Below are 19,097 nucleotides of genomic sequence, written 5' to 3'. Positions count from 1 at the left end.
CTAGTTTCAATGCTTCATGAAATGGACCCCAGGACTAGTCTTGATTTTCATACCTTGTTGATAGCAAAGTCATCTTGGAAGACAACAAGTTCTGGTTGAATCTTGGCTCGCTCCTCAATGCACTCTCCAAGGTACTGGCAAACAACATTAATACTATGATCAAATAGAAAACAATAATATCACATTAATTTTATGATTATGGCTGTTGTCATGGTCATGTTAATGATCAAGAAATATGTTTATAATCATGATGATGATGATCATTTTTATAATTATGATGATCATGATTTTTGCACTGTAATGGCCATAATTATAATCATAATTATCATTATTATCATTTAAAGATGAATATGAACATTTTTTTACATTTTCATGAATATTCATATAAGGATGACTATAAATATTCCTATGGTCGAGGACACTTTTCATGTTATATTCCTATCACTGAAGACACATTACATATCCATGCACATTCATATCAAGATAAATTTGAATAATCCTATGGTTAAAGAACACTTGACAATTTTCATGAATATTCATATCAATGAGTAGAAACATATTAATGAATATTCATATCAAGGTGAGTTGACATGTAAGCTTGATTGTGATTGGTCCATACCTGTCCATCTCCTGGATAAACCTTGCTCCCAGCCAATTATCCATGTCCTTGTATGCCTCCTCTGCCTTGGCTTTCAGCTCCTGTAAGACCTGGATGGCATGGACCTTGATCAACTCCATCCTTGTCTTCAAACTTGATTCTGAAAGAGGACACAACATGCCACAAATATTAATCATATGCATCATAATCCAATTCGGAACAGAGCATTCCATATTTTGTGGATTGCCCAATGACCTTCGACCCAGAGCCTTTATAACATATATACATGCCAAATTTTAAAGAAATCCACAAGTGCCTTGTCTGGTTGTCTCAGTATGTTTCATTCCATGTTACATAATGTTTAAAAGAAAACAATCATTAACATCCCTAACTTGACACTAACTTGTGAATGTTTATAACGGAGTCAAGAGTATAGTCATTCCCTTTAAAAGACATTCAATTTTCATCCACTCTGAAGGAACCTCAAAATGTCGAATATTAGCAAAACCATTAAGTTGGAATCACCAACAAGCCTAGAAATTAAGAATAATCTCATTTGGAGTGTCTAGAAAGCACTTTAAAAAAGGTCCGCTGACAGAAAAATCCAAACAATCTTCATTTTAATCAATTTCAGGATCATTCTTCCTGTGTAACTACATTTGTGCTCATAAGTAGGTGAACCCCACCACAAAATGCACACTTTCATGCTGAGTGTTCAATGTAGACAACAACACCACAATGTTCCGCAAGCCCAGAGAAACAAACTTTATTGAATATAATGTCTTATCACCTGACTTTACAATATCTAAAACATGGCAGAACTTGAACACTTGAAATATGTTCCTTTTCTGGTGGGGTACACTAACTTTTCAGCACCACTGTATAGTTGGATTAAATAACATCAATTATTGATGACCGCTAACATATCGTCCGTCTTTCTCCTTACCTTCATGACCAATTGCACCCACATACTCTGCCTTCATCCTATCCTTCAGCTCCCTCTTAGCCTTCTCCTCAGGGGTGTCTTCTACCGGTGGAGGGGTGGGAGGGGGAGTGGGCGTGGCCGTCTTCTTACCCTTCTTGGGGGACTTCTTACCCCCTGGGGTTTTCTTGCCTGTTAAATCCCGTTACAATGATACACAATCAAACAATACCCAAACAACATTTCTAGTTGACTAATAAACCTTCTCCTAAAAAGTGTCTTCTATCTGAGAAGGGGTAGGGAGGAAGGGAGGGCGTGGAAGTCTTCTTACCCTTCTTGGGGGACTTCTTACCCCCTGGGTTTTTTTTTTTTTTTGCCTATATAAACACAATAAAACAAGGCTAAACAATATCCTAATAACATTTCAGTTGAAAAGACTGAGACTTCTTCTAAAGAGCGTCTTCTATGTGAGAAGGGGTGTGAGGGAAAGTGGGCGTGGCAGTCTCCTCGTCCTTCTCGGGAGACTCCTTACCCCCTGGATTTTTCTTGCCCTTAAAAGCACAATGAAAACATATTTCAAACAAAATCAAATGAGTGAATGTCAAGGACAGACAAGATCAAAAATAAGTGTGTGACTGAGTACTATTTTACTGTTCCTGTTAAAATAAGTTGAACTTATCAAATAATGTCTGCCTCAGTTAGTTACATAAACAAATTTTTCAACCAGGCCTATTAATTTGTATTAAAAAAATTGAGCTTGCAGGAGATATTTACAATAGTGTTAAAGGTCGGTTCCAGACGCAAATGATCATATCTGATTGATACACGTCTGACAAAACTCAAATACACACACCCACACCCAGGTAGGTCGTCAATAATCCAGGTGGGTGCTTCAAGGCTGTCCGTAAGTTACAAGCGACTTTGCGAACGACTTGTACTCCTTTCGTGTCGTAAATTATGTGCACTACTTTTCATTGGTGTTGATTGCTCATACATACATAAGAAAAGATCACCAGTCGCTTGTAACTTCATTCAAACAGCTTTATGAAACGACCACCATGTTTGAATCAATTTGTCTTTCTCTACACTCACCAGAAGGTGATTTACTCTTGGCTCTCTTGCCACCCTTGTCCTTATCCTTGCCCTTGCCCTTCTTCTCGGCCTTTTCGGCCCTCTCGGCCTCACGGGCCTTGTCGGCCTCCTCCTCCGCATCCTTAGCTGCCATCTCAGCAACCGTCTGAAGAAAGAAATAGACAGTGAGAGTTATAATGATAGAATCAATAATAAAAACAAAAGGCATTCCACATTTAATGCGGAAGTTCCGCATTTAATAAGGTATGAAATGTGGCATGAATCATGGGAGTGCTTAATTTAGCATCTGGGGTGATTTTCAAAGACATATTTGATCCTAACCAATCAGATGCAAGGATTTGATAGCTTATAACAGTCCATAAAAAATTCACTAAATATATGTTTCATGAAATGCTTTCCATATTGCACGAGAACAATAGGACAGACTAAATACCAAAATTGAAAAACAAAGATAGTTGTGTTTTTTTCAAATCCTTGTAAAAGGAAAAAAAAACTGACATAAATATCAAACTTGAAATGAAATCTGGAAGTGTTAACATCTAATTGGAGTAATTATCAAGTGGCAAATTACTTTACTTGATCTCTTCTGTCTTTATGTACTCCAAAGGGGGATATATCAATTGACTCATTATGAGAAATCAACAATTTTAATCCTTATTTCATCAAATATTCTTCAAATTGACAACATATGGTGTCCTTACTGCTACATTTATCTTTGTTTAATATCTGAATATCATATATAAAGGTCAATAAACAAGAAGAGAGAAAATTGCTGAGAAAAAATCCGATTCTTACGTTCCCTTCATGTTGCAGATTTAAAGATAAATTCCAGTTTTGGTAACGATCTCAAAATGACTTTTTACAGAATCTAATATAATGACCACCCAAGTGTCTTTTTGTATGAATAAAAAATATATGCCAACGGATTCTGGGAGAAATTGTGTAATTACTGAGAAATAAGCAAAATAAGCGCGGATTCGCTCACTTCCGTCGGGTCTTTATTCCAGCAATAATAATACACTGTCCCACGCGTGCCTATCTGTGTTGGTAATCTTCAGTGTGAACGTTTTTCAGCGTAGATTTCAAGATTTCACAAAGTTCAGTTTATGTAACTGTACCAGATCTAGATCCTCGATGATATTCTGACAATTAAGCCTGGTTTTACAGACTTTCTCATGAAACCAGTGTTTACTGCAACTACTGGCATTTCTCTTTAACATCTTCTTTGGTCATTTCGTTCAAACATTATTTAGCATAAAAGATACTGATGAAATAAAAATTGCCACTCTAAATATACATGTAGAATTCTTCACTCTTTCTTCTGACGTATTTGATATGACGTTATGGACAAAACCTCAAAATGCAGTGGTTTATATTGACTAGGCCTCCAAGCAGTTGGTCTACTCTATACTCCTCAGACCAACTGGTCTACAATCAAATTGGTCTAATTGCCGGTTTGTCTACACTACACTTCAGCTCTAACCCAATCAGCTGACTTCTTATTCAGCCTAATACCCAGTTGGTTGTCAACTTATTTTTTTATATTTTAACTTTGTCAAATAAACTTTTATTCATAAACCATCCATCTAAACACATAGGCCCGTATTCTGAAGTCGGGTTTAACTTAAACTCAGGTTTAAAGTTGTGGTTTAAGTATGGGAAGCCAAATGTATCAAAATTTTTATTAAGTTGTTTGTTTCCTACGTTTACTGTGCTCTTTCCTGACTCATCGATGGTGAAGACAATCATCTATTTATACTTCCTACACTATTATGAATGATTTGAGAGCCAAATGGGCTGAAATATGATATTTCTACTGTTAGTGATTATGTAACAATTGGCTGTCCATACTTAAACCACAACTTTAAACCCGAGTTTAAGTTAAACCTGACTTCAGAATACGGGCCATAGATTAAGTGCTGAAAGACCAAGTGGCTGTTACACAAAATGGATATTGCCTACCTGAAATTAGACAAAATAGTACATGGACTCCATGGCAATTATACCAAATTTTCAGTAGACTGGCCGTTAGCACTTAATCTAAAATAAGACTAGGGGTGTTTCACAAAGATTTAAGTATGACTTAGGTCGCACTTAAATGTCGACGCGTACATTATAAGCAACGCGCAATCTTATTGATCAATACGCAGTAGTACGCGTCCTCTTGGCATGATCTGACCAATGCTGTCATGCCTTTTATACTGCGCGCAACAAGACATTTAAGTGCGACTCTAAGTCATACTTAAATCTTTGTGAAACATCCCCCTGGTTTTACAAAACCAATTGGAATGTAGATGTAACAGGGGTAGACCAATCTGCTACCTTGTGCCGCATGGGTTTAAGAATGCACCAGTGTACATCAAAATGACATCATGAAATTGCTAATCTGTCGCTATTCCACAAACTTCAAAGGCAAACACATAAAATTTCAAAACACACACAAACAAAAGAGGATTAAGGTGCGGTTCTTGTGCATGTTTTCAAATGAGCACAACAAATAAAACTCGAATTAAACAAGAAAACGCAAAATTTGATAAATTCAAATAAAATACAATGTGCCACAGCAATCATACTGGAATAAATTTGATTCATGTCATTTAAAACTGGAGTATCGCTTCTGTCTAACATTGCATAAATAATAAAAATCTCATTTGATAAGAAACACCCCAAAACACCCCAACAAATAACAACGCTAAAGCAATTCAGTGTGCCCCAGATAAATTGAAACAGATAATTATCAAAATTTATCATAATGTAACCACAAACATAATTTAGATTAGGATTAGAATCTTTTCTTTCTTCTGATGCAAGCCACATAATGCCTCATTCACCCATGAGTGACAAACAAAAATGAAGAAAGGATAGCAAAAGGTCTTTTGGTAGACAGTATTTGAATTTAAAAAAATCATAGGTCTTGAACAAATGCACAATCTATATTAAAATTTTACCATCAGCCAATCAGATTAAAGGATTTCAGTAGCCTTTAACCATTATTGCAAATAACAAGTTTTGTGAAACTGATCTTTGATATGATATGTCAATGAAGGAAAATGAACAAGGAATGATTAAGTTCTCTGTCTTTCAAATAATACTGCATTTCCATAATTTCATCTAACAAATGCATTTTTCATTGATTGCCCAATGTAGCAATGGGACGGCTAAAAAAGACTTTACGCATGGCTGATCATCAACAAAACAGAGGAAGTGCCACAGTCAGTCTGTAAATGTATCTTTGTTTAATAAAATTATGGAAATTTAAGGATTGTTTCAAAGAAGTAGAACTATATCATTCATTTAATAGTTTCTTTCCTTGAAATATCATCTTGAAATATTGAACTCTTTACACATGCAATTTCCTTTTTTTAATTCAGATATGGTCCACCAAACAACCTGTTGGTATCATTTCTTCAAACATTTTTTACTCAATTTATGCATGAAGTATATATTGCATGAGTTGTAGCACCTCACTAATGAAAGAGAAGATTCCAAGCTTTAAAATGAATCTGTCATTTGTTAATAGTATTTATTTGAATTCTGGGACTCACTGTTCTAATGAATCATTACATCAAATTAAATACACCCATATGTCCCATAAAAGCGAAACACAGAAAATAAAAATAAACTAAAATGTGCATAAGTTTCCAATTATATCTGTGCAATGCACTAATCCTGAATTTTTTAATAATAACAGTCAGTTTTATGATATAGTGCATAACACAAAACAAATAATTCTCTTTAGGCTTATGGACTTTCTTTAAATCTCTTTAAAAGGGGCATCCTAAATAATTTTTTTTCATTTCATGAACACCTCCTTTTACATCTTAATCCCCCTTTTAAACAAAAAATCTAAATGCAGTAGATTTGTATTCTTTGCGGGTGAATGTGTATTAAGAATGTGCATTAGAATAATGTGATTCGAGGCAAAAGAGGTATCACAAATGTTGCTCAACAAAGAAATAAAGAATGTATTCAAATTGCATGAATACAATTGCATTAAACTTGTTTATCATTCTGTGAGAAGAAACTGGTACGTACATTAAAGGGAAAGTTCACCCTGACAAAAAGTTTATTGTAAAAATAGCAGAAAAAATAATGAAAAATTTTGCCGAAGGTTTGAGAAAAATTCATCAAATAATTAAAAAGTTATTAGAATTTCAATGATTTGATTTGTGACGTCATATGCGAGCAACATTCCTACATAGTGAATGGTAAAAAATCAATGAAATGTAATTTTCTCAGAAAATTGAAAATGGTTTTCACTGTACCTTTTGTATAACAATAAACAAATCATTTCACACCCGATCATGAATAGAAAACAAAATTAAGTCACCAGGAAGCATACAAAATTTGAAATTCATGCATTTTATATTACATAACAAATGGGGCAGCTGCTCGTTTATGACGTCACAAATCCAAAACTTTGAACTGTAATAACTTTCTTACTCTTTAACGGATTTTCCTAAACCTTCACCAATATTTTTTATAATTTTATCTGCTATTTTTCCAACAAAGTTTTCTTCAGGGTGAACTTCCCCTTTAAGTATAACAACTATTATAGTAATGTAAATTATAATAGAGTGAAATATGCTATTGATGATTAATATTTGTTAATAGATTTGTATTTATTGTGCATAAAAAAACATAATCAAACGATAAAACTAATGGTAATGTATATTCATTTTTCCTCTGAAATTATTAGTGTTAAACACTTGTGGAAAAAACATTTGATTTATTTCTGTCTACTGCAATGTCTATGCATGTGCTATGTATTAGATCTAAACAGTGTTAGACTAAAAATCATTGTGAAGTTGATTTAACTAAAAGTAAGCATCCCTGTTTAGTATATCACATGTGGTTTTTGTATAGTTCAAAGAGCTCTCTTGTCCTGAATGATGACTTATTTCTAAATTTTTCGATCCTTTTCACTCAAATGGAATGCTATCATTTTCAAAATAATATCCCATCATGAATGTGTTTTTTCTGTTGTAAATTTTACTAAATGGAAATTCAGCTTGGCTTTTGTCTTAAATGAACTTCTACTAGAACAATAAGACTGTTTAAATCAATGTAATTATCCTACCAAAACCAATACAGTAATTCTACATAGAAATTGATGAAAATTCCAATCCATAAAAAGAGAGTCATTATGAATGACTACAGTAATCGCTCTTGTCATTTGTGAATATAAAGAAAAATCAACTTAAAAACTTATGTACGAGCACACTGCAGAAATCTTTTCAACCATTTCAACCACTCTTTACTAACATTACTTTCCAATCAATGAGAAAATTGTGTCTAAGCTTTGTGAATGAAGGTTTTGATTTGCCAAAAAAAAACCCATCTCTTTCTGAAACAGGCTTTAGATATATTACAATAATTCATCGTTCTGAATGATAATTTGCTTATTTCAGACAAATTGTTATTATTTCAAACACCTGGTGGTATTTTAATTTGCTGAACTTCCCCATTTTGAAAAAGCCAGAGACACAAATCCGGCCTTACACTCGATGCATATTGGTCAAATTTCCTTAGCTGCGAAGTCACTTTATTGCATTAAAAGCATGTTAGTTAAAATCAACACTCAATTGTTATTCTAAATCAAGGTGCCTGCCAACTCAAAACTTGACCCCGAATGGGTATGGGTGACCCAACACTGGCTCCAGCGACAATTGCTCCAGAAATATGTTTCTCAAATAGTTAAGAGTGACATTATAAAAGTCACACTTAAATTCAAAGTTGCACATGGTATACAACGCATCACCAACATTGCTCATACTCAGGGTTGAGCGATGAGATTAAAGGAGAATGAAACCATTGGAACAAGATAGCTTGTGTGAAAACAGAAAAATCAAAGAAACAGATCAAAGAAAGTTTGAGAAAAATCGGACAAATAATGAGAAAGTTATGAGCATTTGAATATTGCGATCACTAATGCTATGGAGATAGCAAATTAGCAATGCAACAAAGATGTGTGATGTCACTTGTGAACAACTCTCCCCATTACTTTAGTATATATTTCACTAGAATTGCCTCTTTTATCACATCTATCCATAAATCATGTGTTCTGTAATACATATTTTTTTAAGAATACATCATGGATAAAGAGTTTGTATCATCATAAGAAAAAGCAAAGAGACATTTTGAGGGTATTTCATAGTCCACCAAAGGGAAAGTTGTTCATCAGTGACATCACACATCCTTGTCGCATTGCCAATGTGAGGATCTCCATAGCATCAGTTATTGCAATATTCAAATGCTCATAACTTTCTCATTATTTGTCTAATTTTTCTCAAACTTTCTTTGTTCTTTTTCTTTGATTTTTCTGTTTCGACACAAGCCTATTTGTTCCAAAGGTTTCATTCCCCTTTAAGCCGAACACTCGATTGGTGTTCACACTTAAAACACCTCCAATTTTACTTTCTTGAAAGACATATGGGATGGTTCATGATAGAGATTTTTCTTCAACGTACTGTAATGAGAGACTTAAGATAAGTGTTTGGGTTAGATTGTATGTTTGACTTAGGTGCATATTTTCCGTAGGAGCAATGGACTTACATTAGGTTTTAAGTTTGAACTAGGGTGCATATTTTCCATTGAAGCAATGGATTTGGGTTAGGTCTTAAGTTTTGACTCAAGGTGCATATTTTCCTTTGAATAAGTGGATTGGGTTAGAAAGATTAGCTTACAGTGCATAATTTCCATTGAAGCAATGGATTCTGAGTTAGGATTTTAAGTTTGACTAAGGGTGAGTATTTTCCAATGAAAAAATAGATTTGGGTTAAGTTTGACTTTAGGTGCATAATTTCCATAGGAACAATTGTCGCTGGCCAGAGCAAATATCATGGATACTCAACGATATGACACTGATATACTGTACACTTACCAAGATCACACCCTTAAAGTTATCCCACTGTTAAAATATGGAAAGCATGCATTTAAGATACAATCAAAATCATTGTTGCTAGTGAATGGAGGTTGGAAGAGGAATTTCTTTCTGGGACCATTTTACACAAAACAGTTTGGTAAGTCACAAACAACTTTACGCTATGACTAGAATATACACGTAGCAAGCCAAGGTGCTCAATATTTTCAATCACGTTTAGTTGACATGTTGATGGCTTTATATCGATTTTTATATCATACACACATTATGGCTTGTTTGATAAATAACACATAACCTTTCAATTTGTAATGTGAATAATTGAAATAGGTAAATGTAATCAACCAAATGTCCAGCATTTCACAAAAACATCGCATTGACAAAACGGATACTCTTATTTAAAAAAATAAAGACTTAAAAAAGGTGATATTTAATAAGTTTCTACCATGCAAAGCTTTTCAAACATGAATAATTATTAATTTGATGTAATGGCATACAGGAGAGCATTTCATGAAAACCTCAGTCAGTGATTTGCACTAACTAGCTCTCAGCCAATCAGAAGCAAGGATCACAGTAGCTTTTAACAGTTATCAGTGAAAATAACTGACTATTTTTCCATGAAATGCTCTCTAGAAGTTGAATTAAGTTCAAAACTCCATGGTTTCCAGAATCTGTAGGGTTTTATTGTCATTTGTTACCAAAATCTTTAAATGGCCCAAAAGGACGAGATTATGTACTTTGCAATATGAGTATAAATCTGGAAATAGTGGCCACCTACATGTATTTCACATACTACGTTGAAAATGAATTATTCATACAATAGCTAATTACAAGCAAATCCTTCTCAAAGAATTTGTTTATTATTCCTTTAAAAAAATCTCAGGTACAACTATAACTGAACACATGCAAACAAGTAGAAAAATTGATTAAAAATGATAACAAATTTGAAATCTCTATAACAAGAAAAGTTTGTTCAAAGATAACAATTGGATCCGTAACATACATTGAAAAATTGAAAGTGAATGCGAACAATAAGGGAATTGAATAAGCGAAAGTGAAATTCAGAAGTTGAACATAAAACTCTGGATTATGTACAATGAAATGCAACTCACCGGGCCTTTAGGTTTAATGAGGATTTCAAACTCTATGTGATAATCCTTAAAATGTCCACACAAAGAAATAACTATGTTTAAAGACATGTGCTATACTACTGCTTTGTATTTTTCTAATGTTTCTACAATATAAAGTAATGTGATAATTTATCAAACAATGAGATAAATTTTCAAGTAATGGCACAAGTAATGTGATAATTTATCAAGTAATGAGATGATTTATCAAGTAATGGTATAATTTATCAAGTAATAGGCTAATTTATTAAGCGATTTGATGATTTAACAAGCAATGGGATAATTTATCATTCAATGTGTTAATTTATCAAGTAATGGATTAATTCATTAAGTAATGTGCTAATCTATCAAGCAATGGGATAATTTATTAAGTAATGGGTTATTTTATAAAGTAATGGGCTAATCTATCAAGCAATGTGATAATTTAACAAGTAATGTGATAATCTATCAAGTAATGGGGTAATTTATCAAGTAACAGGATGATTTATCAAGTAATGGACTAATCTATCAAGTAATGGGATAATTCATTAAGTAATGGGTTATTTTATAAAGTAATGGGCTAATCTATCAAGCAGTGTGATAATTTAACAAGTAATGTGATAATCTATCAAGTAATGTGATAATCTATCAAGTAATGTCATAATTTATCAAGTAATGGGGTAATTTATCAAGTAACAGGATGATTTATCAAGTAATGGACTAGTCTATCAAGTAATGGGATAATTTATTAAGTAATGGGATAATTTATCATGAAATGGGATGATTTATCAGGTAATGGGCTAATTTAACAAGTAATATGATAATTTATCAAGTAATGTGACAATTTATCAAATAATGTGATAATTTATCAAGTAATAGGCTAATTTATCAAGCAATGGGCTAATCTTATCAAGTAATGGGATAATTTGTTAAGTAATTGGATAATTTATCAAGTAATGGATAATTTATCAAGTAATGGGATAATCTATCAAGTAATCTTTCGTTAAGCATGTCGAATCAACAGAGGTACTATAGGTCAGACCACCCCCCCCTCCCCCCTTCCCACAACCTCCCCACTCCTTCACACCCTCCTTATGACATACAACAAGCATGGGTAACATGCAGCTTAGTGATTGATAATGTGACTGATTTGTATCATGACTCATTGAATCAATTATTTTGTATGATCAATCACAAATATCAGCCAAACATTCGATCACTAAATTTCATATTACAGGGCCCAACAGTATATCTGGGTCCCGTCTTACAGAGAGTTACGATTGATCAAATCAACAACTATGGAAAGCCAGCAACGTCAACATCTAAAATACATGTTTGTTCAAAATATCTTCTACACATGATGTACATTCACATATTCATTGCTTTTCTTGAATTCTCTTTGTTTACAAAGGAGATTTCCTCTAGAAAAAATTATGACATTGATGGATTTTTAAACAGTTGAGGTTGATTGGATCAATCGTAACTCTTTGTAAAACGGGGCCCTGATAGACAAATAAGTGAGGATGATTATATTTCAAGATAAACACGATGTTTCTTTGATCATACTGGGATACTGCACTTTCACATATTCAAACAATGATAAATATGCGAAAGGTTTGGGTTACACAATCAAATTTTTTTCAACATGACTCGTTGGTTCCAAGAAGGGCCCACTCATGCTCTACTGGTGTTAAAGTTCGGTCCCTAGACAGAAATAATCATGCCTGATTGATACACATCTGTGTAAATCCAATAATACATTATTACTTAGTGTTTTGATAATCAATTTTTAATACAACCCCCCACACACACACACACACAAGGATGTCAACCATCCATTCAATACGCACGCATGAACAACGTTTAAAGCTGATCTCTTGTATGGTTCTTACATAATTGTGAGAAAGATATTTCAATGTTTATAATGACCACTGTGACCTTTGACCTCATGATATCCCCCCCAAAAAAAAGAAGAAATTACTCAGATCATTGTCACTCCAATATCTACATTTGGACCTTGTTTAAAGTGGATCTCTCAAACATTTCTTGCAAAAAAAGAAAGAAAATGGGACAGATGACCAGAACATAACATTAACACCTATGTACAACATATGTATAAACACCTATGTGGGTGGAGGCGTAAAAATCCAATTTGGAATTAAAAGATGTACAAAAATAGTGGCCGTTGAAACATTTCAGAGAAGCAAATCTATTGAAACAGCTTGATGACAGTAGAGCAAAACTAAAGAAAAATTGTGATAGGATTAAATTCATTTTACTGTTATCTGTATTTTTGTGTCCGAGAGGCAAAATGCCAGTTAAATCACCATAACCTTTGGTTTCTACCAATATATGCAAGTGCAGGTGGACTAAAGTAATACACCATAGTTCCCCTTGTTAAACCATAGTGAGAGAGTAAAGTTAATGAAACATCGTGAGAGAGACCCAAACTATCCAGAATTTTGTGACCGAGCAAAGCTATGAAAAAAATGTGATAGTAGAAATATATTGAAACACCGTGATCGAGCATAAGTGGACCCTTATCAAGAGAAACTGACCTTGTTGGAAAAATATGAAATATATAAACCGCAAACCACACACAAATAAAGCGTTTTAATATATAAATCACTAAGGGTGATATTCTCATTGCCATGGCTAACCCATTAATAGACGACCCTTTTATGGAGTGCCAGTTGTCAACTCAACTCAGAGGCCCGTATTCTGAAGTCAGGTTTCATTTAGAAATTTTGATACTTTTGGCTTTCCATACTTAAACCACAACTTTAAACCTGAGGTTAAGTTAAACCTGACTTCAGAATACAGGCTAAAGTGTGTATTAAAAGCCTATCCATGCTGAAAAAATTTGTTGCAATTTAGTACATATCAAGATTACATTCCTTCATTTGATTGCTAGTCCAAGCCAATTTGTGAATGATTCACTTTCATTTAACATGCATTTGGGCTTGATTTCAGGTAGTTTGGGGATGGGTGATCAATTATTTCAAGACAAGTAAAGCCAGTTTTCTTACCATTTCAGATATCTTGTGGAGTCCAAATTGGTAAGCTTCAAAGATGAGCTGTTGAAATGAAAATGAAACAATTCAATGTACATCAGAGTTCTGAGGAAAAATGGTAAGATAATGGTGAGCTTAAGAAATCTTTTCTTGTATCAGAAGGGTATCATAGAAAATTCGACGAAAGAACAAGATTTGTTCTGAACTTTAAAATTTTTTTTGGGGAGGTACATGTTAGTGGCAAAAATGTGAAAATAAATGGAGATTGGGTATGCATTCTCTTTTCATGTCACTAACAGGATATAAAGGACTTCTGTGCAAGTCTTGGGATAATGTTCCTCTGCTTCATTGGGGGTCTCTGATAATTTTGATTTGACTTACAGACTAATGTTAACGCCATAGTTATCAGATTCAATCAGTCATTTCCGCACACAATGTGTGCACATTCTCCACTCCCTGGGGAGTATTCCAGCCAGTCGCCAAAGAGGTGCACACAATGCTGGACAAGCTACAATGACTTTCACATCCTACCGAGTACCCATTTAGCACCTGGGTGGAGAGTGGCAAAGAGTGGATTGATGACGCCTTGCAAAAGGATGCTAGGCTGAGGTGGGATTCAAACACCTAACCCTCTGATTACAGAATGACATAGTTGGAAAAACTACACCATGGCTCTTCCGAAATAATTTTGCTGTAATTTTCTGGAAGAGAAATCATTCATACTCACTCTTTCATCTGGATCGGCCGGGGGCTGAGGAGTATCCTTCTCCTCGTCTGCGCTGGTAGAGGGCGCAGCAGCCTTCTCCTTCTCCTTGCCCTTACCGGCTCTGCTCTTGGTCCCCTTGGCTTCTCTCTTGTCAGCCCCAGGGGTGGGGATGGGAAAGAAGCCCTCGGAAGAACCGGGGCGTCTCGGGACCAGGGGGATCCTATTCAATGGAAGCAAAGAGAGAGTAAGCCATATGGATAAAGAGAGACAAAACAGCAAGAGAGAAAATGTGAGAGAGAGAGAGAGATGGAAAAATAGGTAGAAGAAAAGAGAGGCAGTTAAAATGACACATCATTGACATGATTGGATCATGCTGAAGAAACACAAAATATTGCTTATTGATCAATGAGATTTTCAGTTAATCATCACGTGCATGTCGACAATTAAGCATGAATTAGGTTACAATCGATTCCTTAACTGCCCAAGGTCTTACTTTGGTTTGACCTCATCCTCCACTTCCTTGATCTCCTCAACAGGTTCCCCCTTGCCCTTCTTCCCCTTAGCGGATGGGGTGGTCGGAGTGGGTGTGACCAACTGGGTGTGGCTCTCACTGGGTACAGCGCTCTCGGCGGGAGGAATACCAGAGTCTGGTCGTTCCATGGGAGGGAGGTCAATGAGGGGGATGCGGGCGTAGTTAGGGTCCAGCTCCTCCGGTATCTTGCCTTCCATCCCCTGGTAGTAGTCCTTGAGGAGTCGCAAGGTGTCTTGGTAGCGATCCACTTCACACTGTTAGGAATGATAGGGGGTGAAAAGGTTTGGTACGAAGGGGTACAACAGAGAGGGCATGGACCTTACTAATACATGTAGAGGCCAATGGACAGTTCCTATATGACGACACCATGGTGGACATAAGAATGGGAAACCTAATCATAAAAACGATGATTAATCACGGCTTGATAGATAGGTTTTTATGTCTTCAAAACATGGCTGACTGAGGGAAACTTGTATAGATAGTATTATGTTACAAAACCCTGTCTGTCTTCACATGGGGTATTTGCTAAGATCTTCAAATGGGCTCTAAGATATACAAGTATTTTGTTCAATACTGACCTACACTAGAATGAGATGTGGTTTCTGAGAACTAGTCTATCTACTAATGAGGACTTAGTATAAATATACAAATCTTCTGGTGAATTCTGACCTGTATACGAGTGAGGTAGTGTTTTTTTTAGCAGACACCGTCTGTCTTCAAAACAGGGGTTACAGCATAAAATATACAACTCTTTTGTTCAATACTGACCTGCATAAGTGAGAGATAGTGGTTTGTGGGACCAAGTCTATATTCATATCAGCTTTTTGCATAAATTTGCAACTCTTTCATTCAATACTGACCTGCATAAGAGTGAGATAGTGATTTGTGAGGAGGCCAAGTCTGTCTTCCAACCAACCCTCGTTGATGACCGACTGACGTTCAGCCTCGGCCTCAAGTTTCCTCTCATCTGACATCTCCCAAAGCTGCTCCTTAAGGTCCTGTCATATGAACATCACACAATTGAAAGTATGAATATATTCTCCTTTTATGTTTTATAAATAATTCAACACTAGTCTGAACAGACTATAGGCATGCAATTGCTCCTACACAGCAAGGCAGAACTTGTGTTTGACTTCATCAAAACCCTCAATTATAAAGTAAACCATCACATAGGGCCTGTGCCTGTTGACTAACTTGACAAACATGTAACGTTATAATAGACTGTCTTCACATATAAAATGGATACACTAAAAAAAGGCCTTTGCATATATCCAATAATAAAATAATATTGAATTACAGAATACACTCAAATACATTTAAATGTGGGGGAAAAGCAAATAACATTAATGAATATTGAGTAAAACTTACAAAAAAATAAAATGAAAGAGAGTTCAGAAGTGGAATTAAATACTCAAAATTTTATCCTTCTCAAATTCAGCCCAGTCTTAAATATGCCAAGATGCTTTGGCCCGATATGATATAAGACTATCTCAGAAGGAGACCAATTTCTTGAATACCAGGTGAATATGAACCCCTTCTAACACCGTACCTGGACCCGTTGATGAAGTTCGGCCTTGGTCTCATCATCATCCCTCATGTCCTCTGCAATCTGATTGTACTCCTGTTGCCACATGTTCATGAACTCCTGCTTGCTATCCGGCCGACGCAGATAAGCCTCAAAGTTGCGTCGGATGCGGTAGTAGTAGTGATAGATGTCCTCCCTCTCGTGACGGATGTTCCTGAAGACGTGCTTGCTGGCGCCGAGGTAGGTGGACTCTGTGTTTTCCCAGTGCGGAGCCAGTGCATTAGCGAGATTCTGAAAGTGACATTAATGAAAGATTAGGAGCCTTGTCAGGTGCTTTCTTTGCTTGAATTGGCAACAGAAGTACTATTTCCATTGCTGCATTTTTCTTTTACAAGATTATATACAAAAATAAATACAGACTGATATAAAAATGTCATTAAAAGTGAAAAATTAGTGTACAAAACATTTTTCCCCCATAACTCTGTTATTCTTTGGTGTATTTTCGCCAGAATGGTTCGCTTTTATTCCTACTATAATTATGGTCTGTGTGGTCCAGTGGTTAGAGCAATGGACTCATAATTTCAAGGTTGTGAGTTCAAACCCCCACTCTGCCATTGTCATAACTTTGATAAAAAGACCCAAGAGTAATATCTGTCCTCTACAATGTCAGCCACTATGACTGATTAACCTAGACGTAAAATGTTTCCCAGGTAATGGGTTATATAAGAGCTTGGTGTTTAACAGCAACATGCTGCCCAGCTAAGTTCCTATGGGAGTTACCATAAACAGAAACAGAATAATTGACACCATCATGATAGCAGTGAGGACTTCCTCTTTATGAAGAGAGGCTTGGAATATTACCCCTACCTCGTCAATTGGCTCATCCACATAGACCCAATCATCTGATCCGGGCTGAGGAGGGGGTGGACCGGTGGGCTCGGCAGGAGGCTCTGGTTCCGGTTCCGGCTCTGGAGTAGGGGTGCGGCGTTTCTTGGGCGACTTGCTACGTGAGCCCTTCCTCTTTGGTGAAGCACCTATTAAATAGTGCATATCACCAAGGGCATCAGTCATTAGTATGAATTGTGATATGGATCCTCAACAAATGATTGGTTGAAATCTATCACATGACCAGTAATTAATTTTAGCTAATGACTGATACTAATGACTAGTTCTATTGACTGGTCGTGGTTTTGAGATGAGGATGGTTTATCAAGGAAGAGCGAAGTAAGGATCCTCATCATTTTAAACACATATCATACATATATAATACCCATCATATTGCTCAGGCAATTGGAACATTACAGACTTGTTACATCTGAAACAGTCAAAACACTGTTGGCTGTGCCTCAAGTGTGTAAGAACTGTTCCAAAAATAACTCATGCATGTATTCTTACGAATGCCACCGATGATTTGCATTACTTGTATAAGCCTGTATAAGCCCGTAAATCAATCATAAGTCGTGCAATTAATTGCAGATTTGTGATTGATTTCTAATCTGCACCTTGAAAAAGGGTAAAATTGGAACAGAATATTTGCAATTTATCAAAAATATTTTCTTGCAACACCCCCTAAGAGTAGTAGTTGAAGATATCATTTTAATCTGCATCCCAATCATTCACAATGGAATGAGATAGTTTTCTTTACCATTAAGGCATGGGGAACAAATTTGGTAAATATGTCAAGGATGCAGTGTAAACAAAATCTTGGCATTTTTGGCATTTTATAACTGATTTAGACCGTGGTACAACTTCAACCGCTCTTCAGGATATGGGCCAATAATTTTAAGAAATGGTCCAGAGTGGTGAAGAAAAACTTCAAATATATATATATCTTTTTGTTGCATGATGTCATGAGTTTGTCTTTCTTTAACCAATTGCATTTTGTGTAACATTAAAAAAAATTTGTAAAAATGAATAGAAAATCCAAGAGCACACCAATTAAGGGTGGTTGGGAGGTTGACACAAAACCTAGCAATTGATCTTGCATTTTTCATTTGTACGATTGACTGCACAAAATGATCGATGTAATCAGTCTTAAAAATCAGCTCTTTGATCAATTGTTAAGCTTTCCATTACAGGGCCTTGGCCTAAATACCCAAAACTTTCTTGCTTGTACATATTTTCTATGTGAAAGTGAAAAAATGAATCAGAATTACTGAACAAAACCCAAGTGTGTTAAGAAACAGAGTTCTGATTGTTTTATGGAAGTTTCTATTTTGTGCAAAAAGGATGAGGCTAAGTGTGGTGTTACTGTTAATTTGTAAAAAAAAAAAAATCGGCTTAGAAATTAGTGTTTGTAAAGCACTAACCAGTGAAATTTAAATATTGACAGAAAGAAAAAAAAAGATTGGATTTCTTAGTGTACACAATGAAATAAGAATAATTATCATTATGTACACAAATCTGCATAGTCCGTGGTTTTGTACCATGATACAAATGATACCTATTTCAAGTAATAATGGCCACTGCGTATTAGTCTGAGGAATAGATCAACCTCAATGAGAATGTGTGCATAGGTTAAGATATTACACTCTTGACTAGTGTGCAAAGCTGAAATCCGATGGCCAAGGTTATATGAATGATCTTTAAAACCATTAGAGACCATATATCAAACAGAACGTTACCATTCCTATTATTTCCTAGACTCATTACCCCTTACTTTGAAGTGAAAGAAATTTTGATGGTTATACATCAGTGCTGAATGAAAACATGTCTCTTTCAT

General features: G+C 35.3%; 1 protein-coding gene across 4 annotated transcripts in view; it reads right to left on the bottom strand.

The window, feature by feature from the left end:
* The window catches only part of LOC121424454 (sperm flagellar protein 2-like), a 58,349-nt gene that overhangs the window by 12,844 nt on the left and 26,408 nt on the right, over positions 1-19,097 (bottom strand). For 3 of the 4 annotated variants that reach the window (XM_041620147.1, XM_041620149.1, XM_041620150.1), the window contains 11 exons: positions 17,243-17,409; positions 16,400-16,666; positions 15,711-15,848; positions 14,812-15,104; positions 14,340-14,538; positions 13,628-13,675; positions 9,496-9,522; positions 2,613-2,757; positions 1,545-1,712; positions 620-758; positions 54-153 (listed from right to left, as the gene is read on the bottom strand). In XM_041620147.1, the coding sequence (XP_041476081.1) occupies positions 54-153; positions 620-758; positions 1,545-1,712; positions 2,613-2,757; positions 9,496-9,522; positions 13,628-13,675; positions 14,340-14,538; positions 14,812-15,104; positions 15,711-15,848; positions 16,400-16,666; positions 17,243-17,409 (1,691 nt within the window). The remainder of the gene's footprint in view (positions 1-53; positions 154-619; positions 759-1,544; positions 1,713-2,612; positions 2,758-9,495; positions 9,523-13,627; positions 13,676-14,339; positions 14,539-14,811; positions 15,105-15,710; positions 15,849-16,399; positions 16,667-17,242; positions 17,410-19,097) is intronic. The other variant, XM_041620148.1, reaches the window with a different exon arrangement.

The sequence above is a fragment of the Lytechinus variegatus genome, chromosome 11 (genome assembly GCF_018143015.1).
Source record: "Lytechinus variegatus isolate NC3 chromosome 11, Lvar_3.0, whole genome shotgun sequence".
Classification (NCBI taxonomy): Eukaryota; Metazoa; Echinodermata; class Echinoidea; order Temnopleuroida; family Toxopneustidae; genus Lytechinus; species Lytechinus variegatus.
Note: the sequence above shows the minus strand (reverse complement) of the source record. Positions and strands in the feature narration are given on the sequence as shown.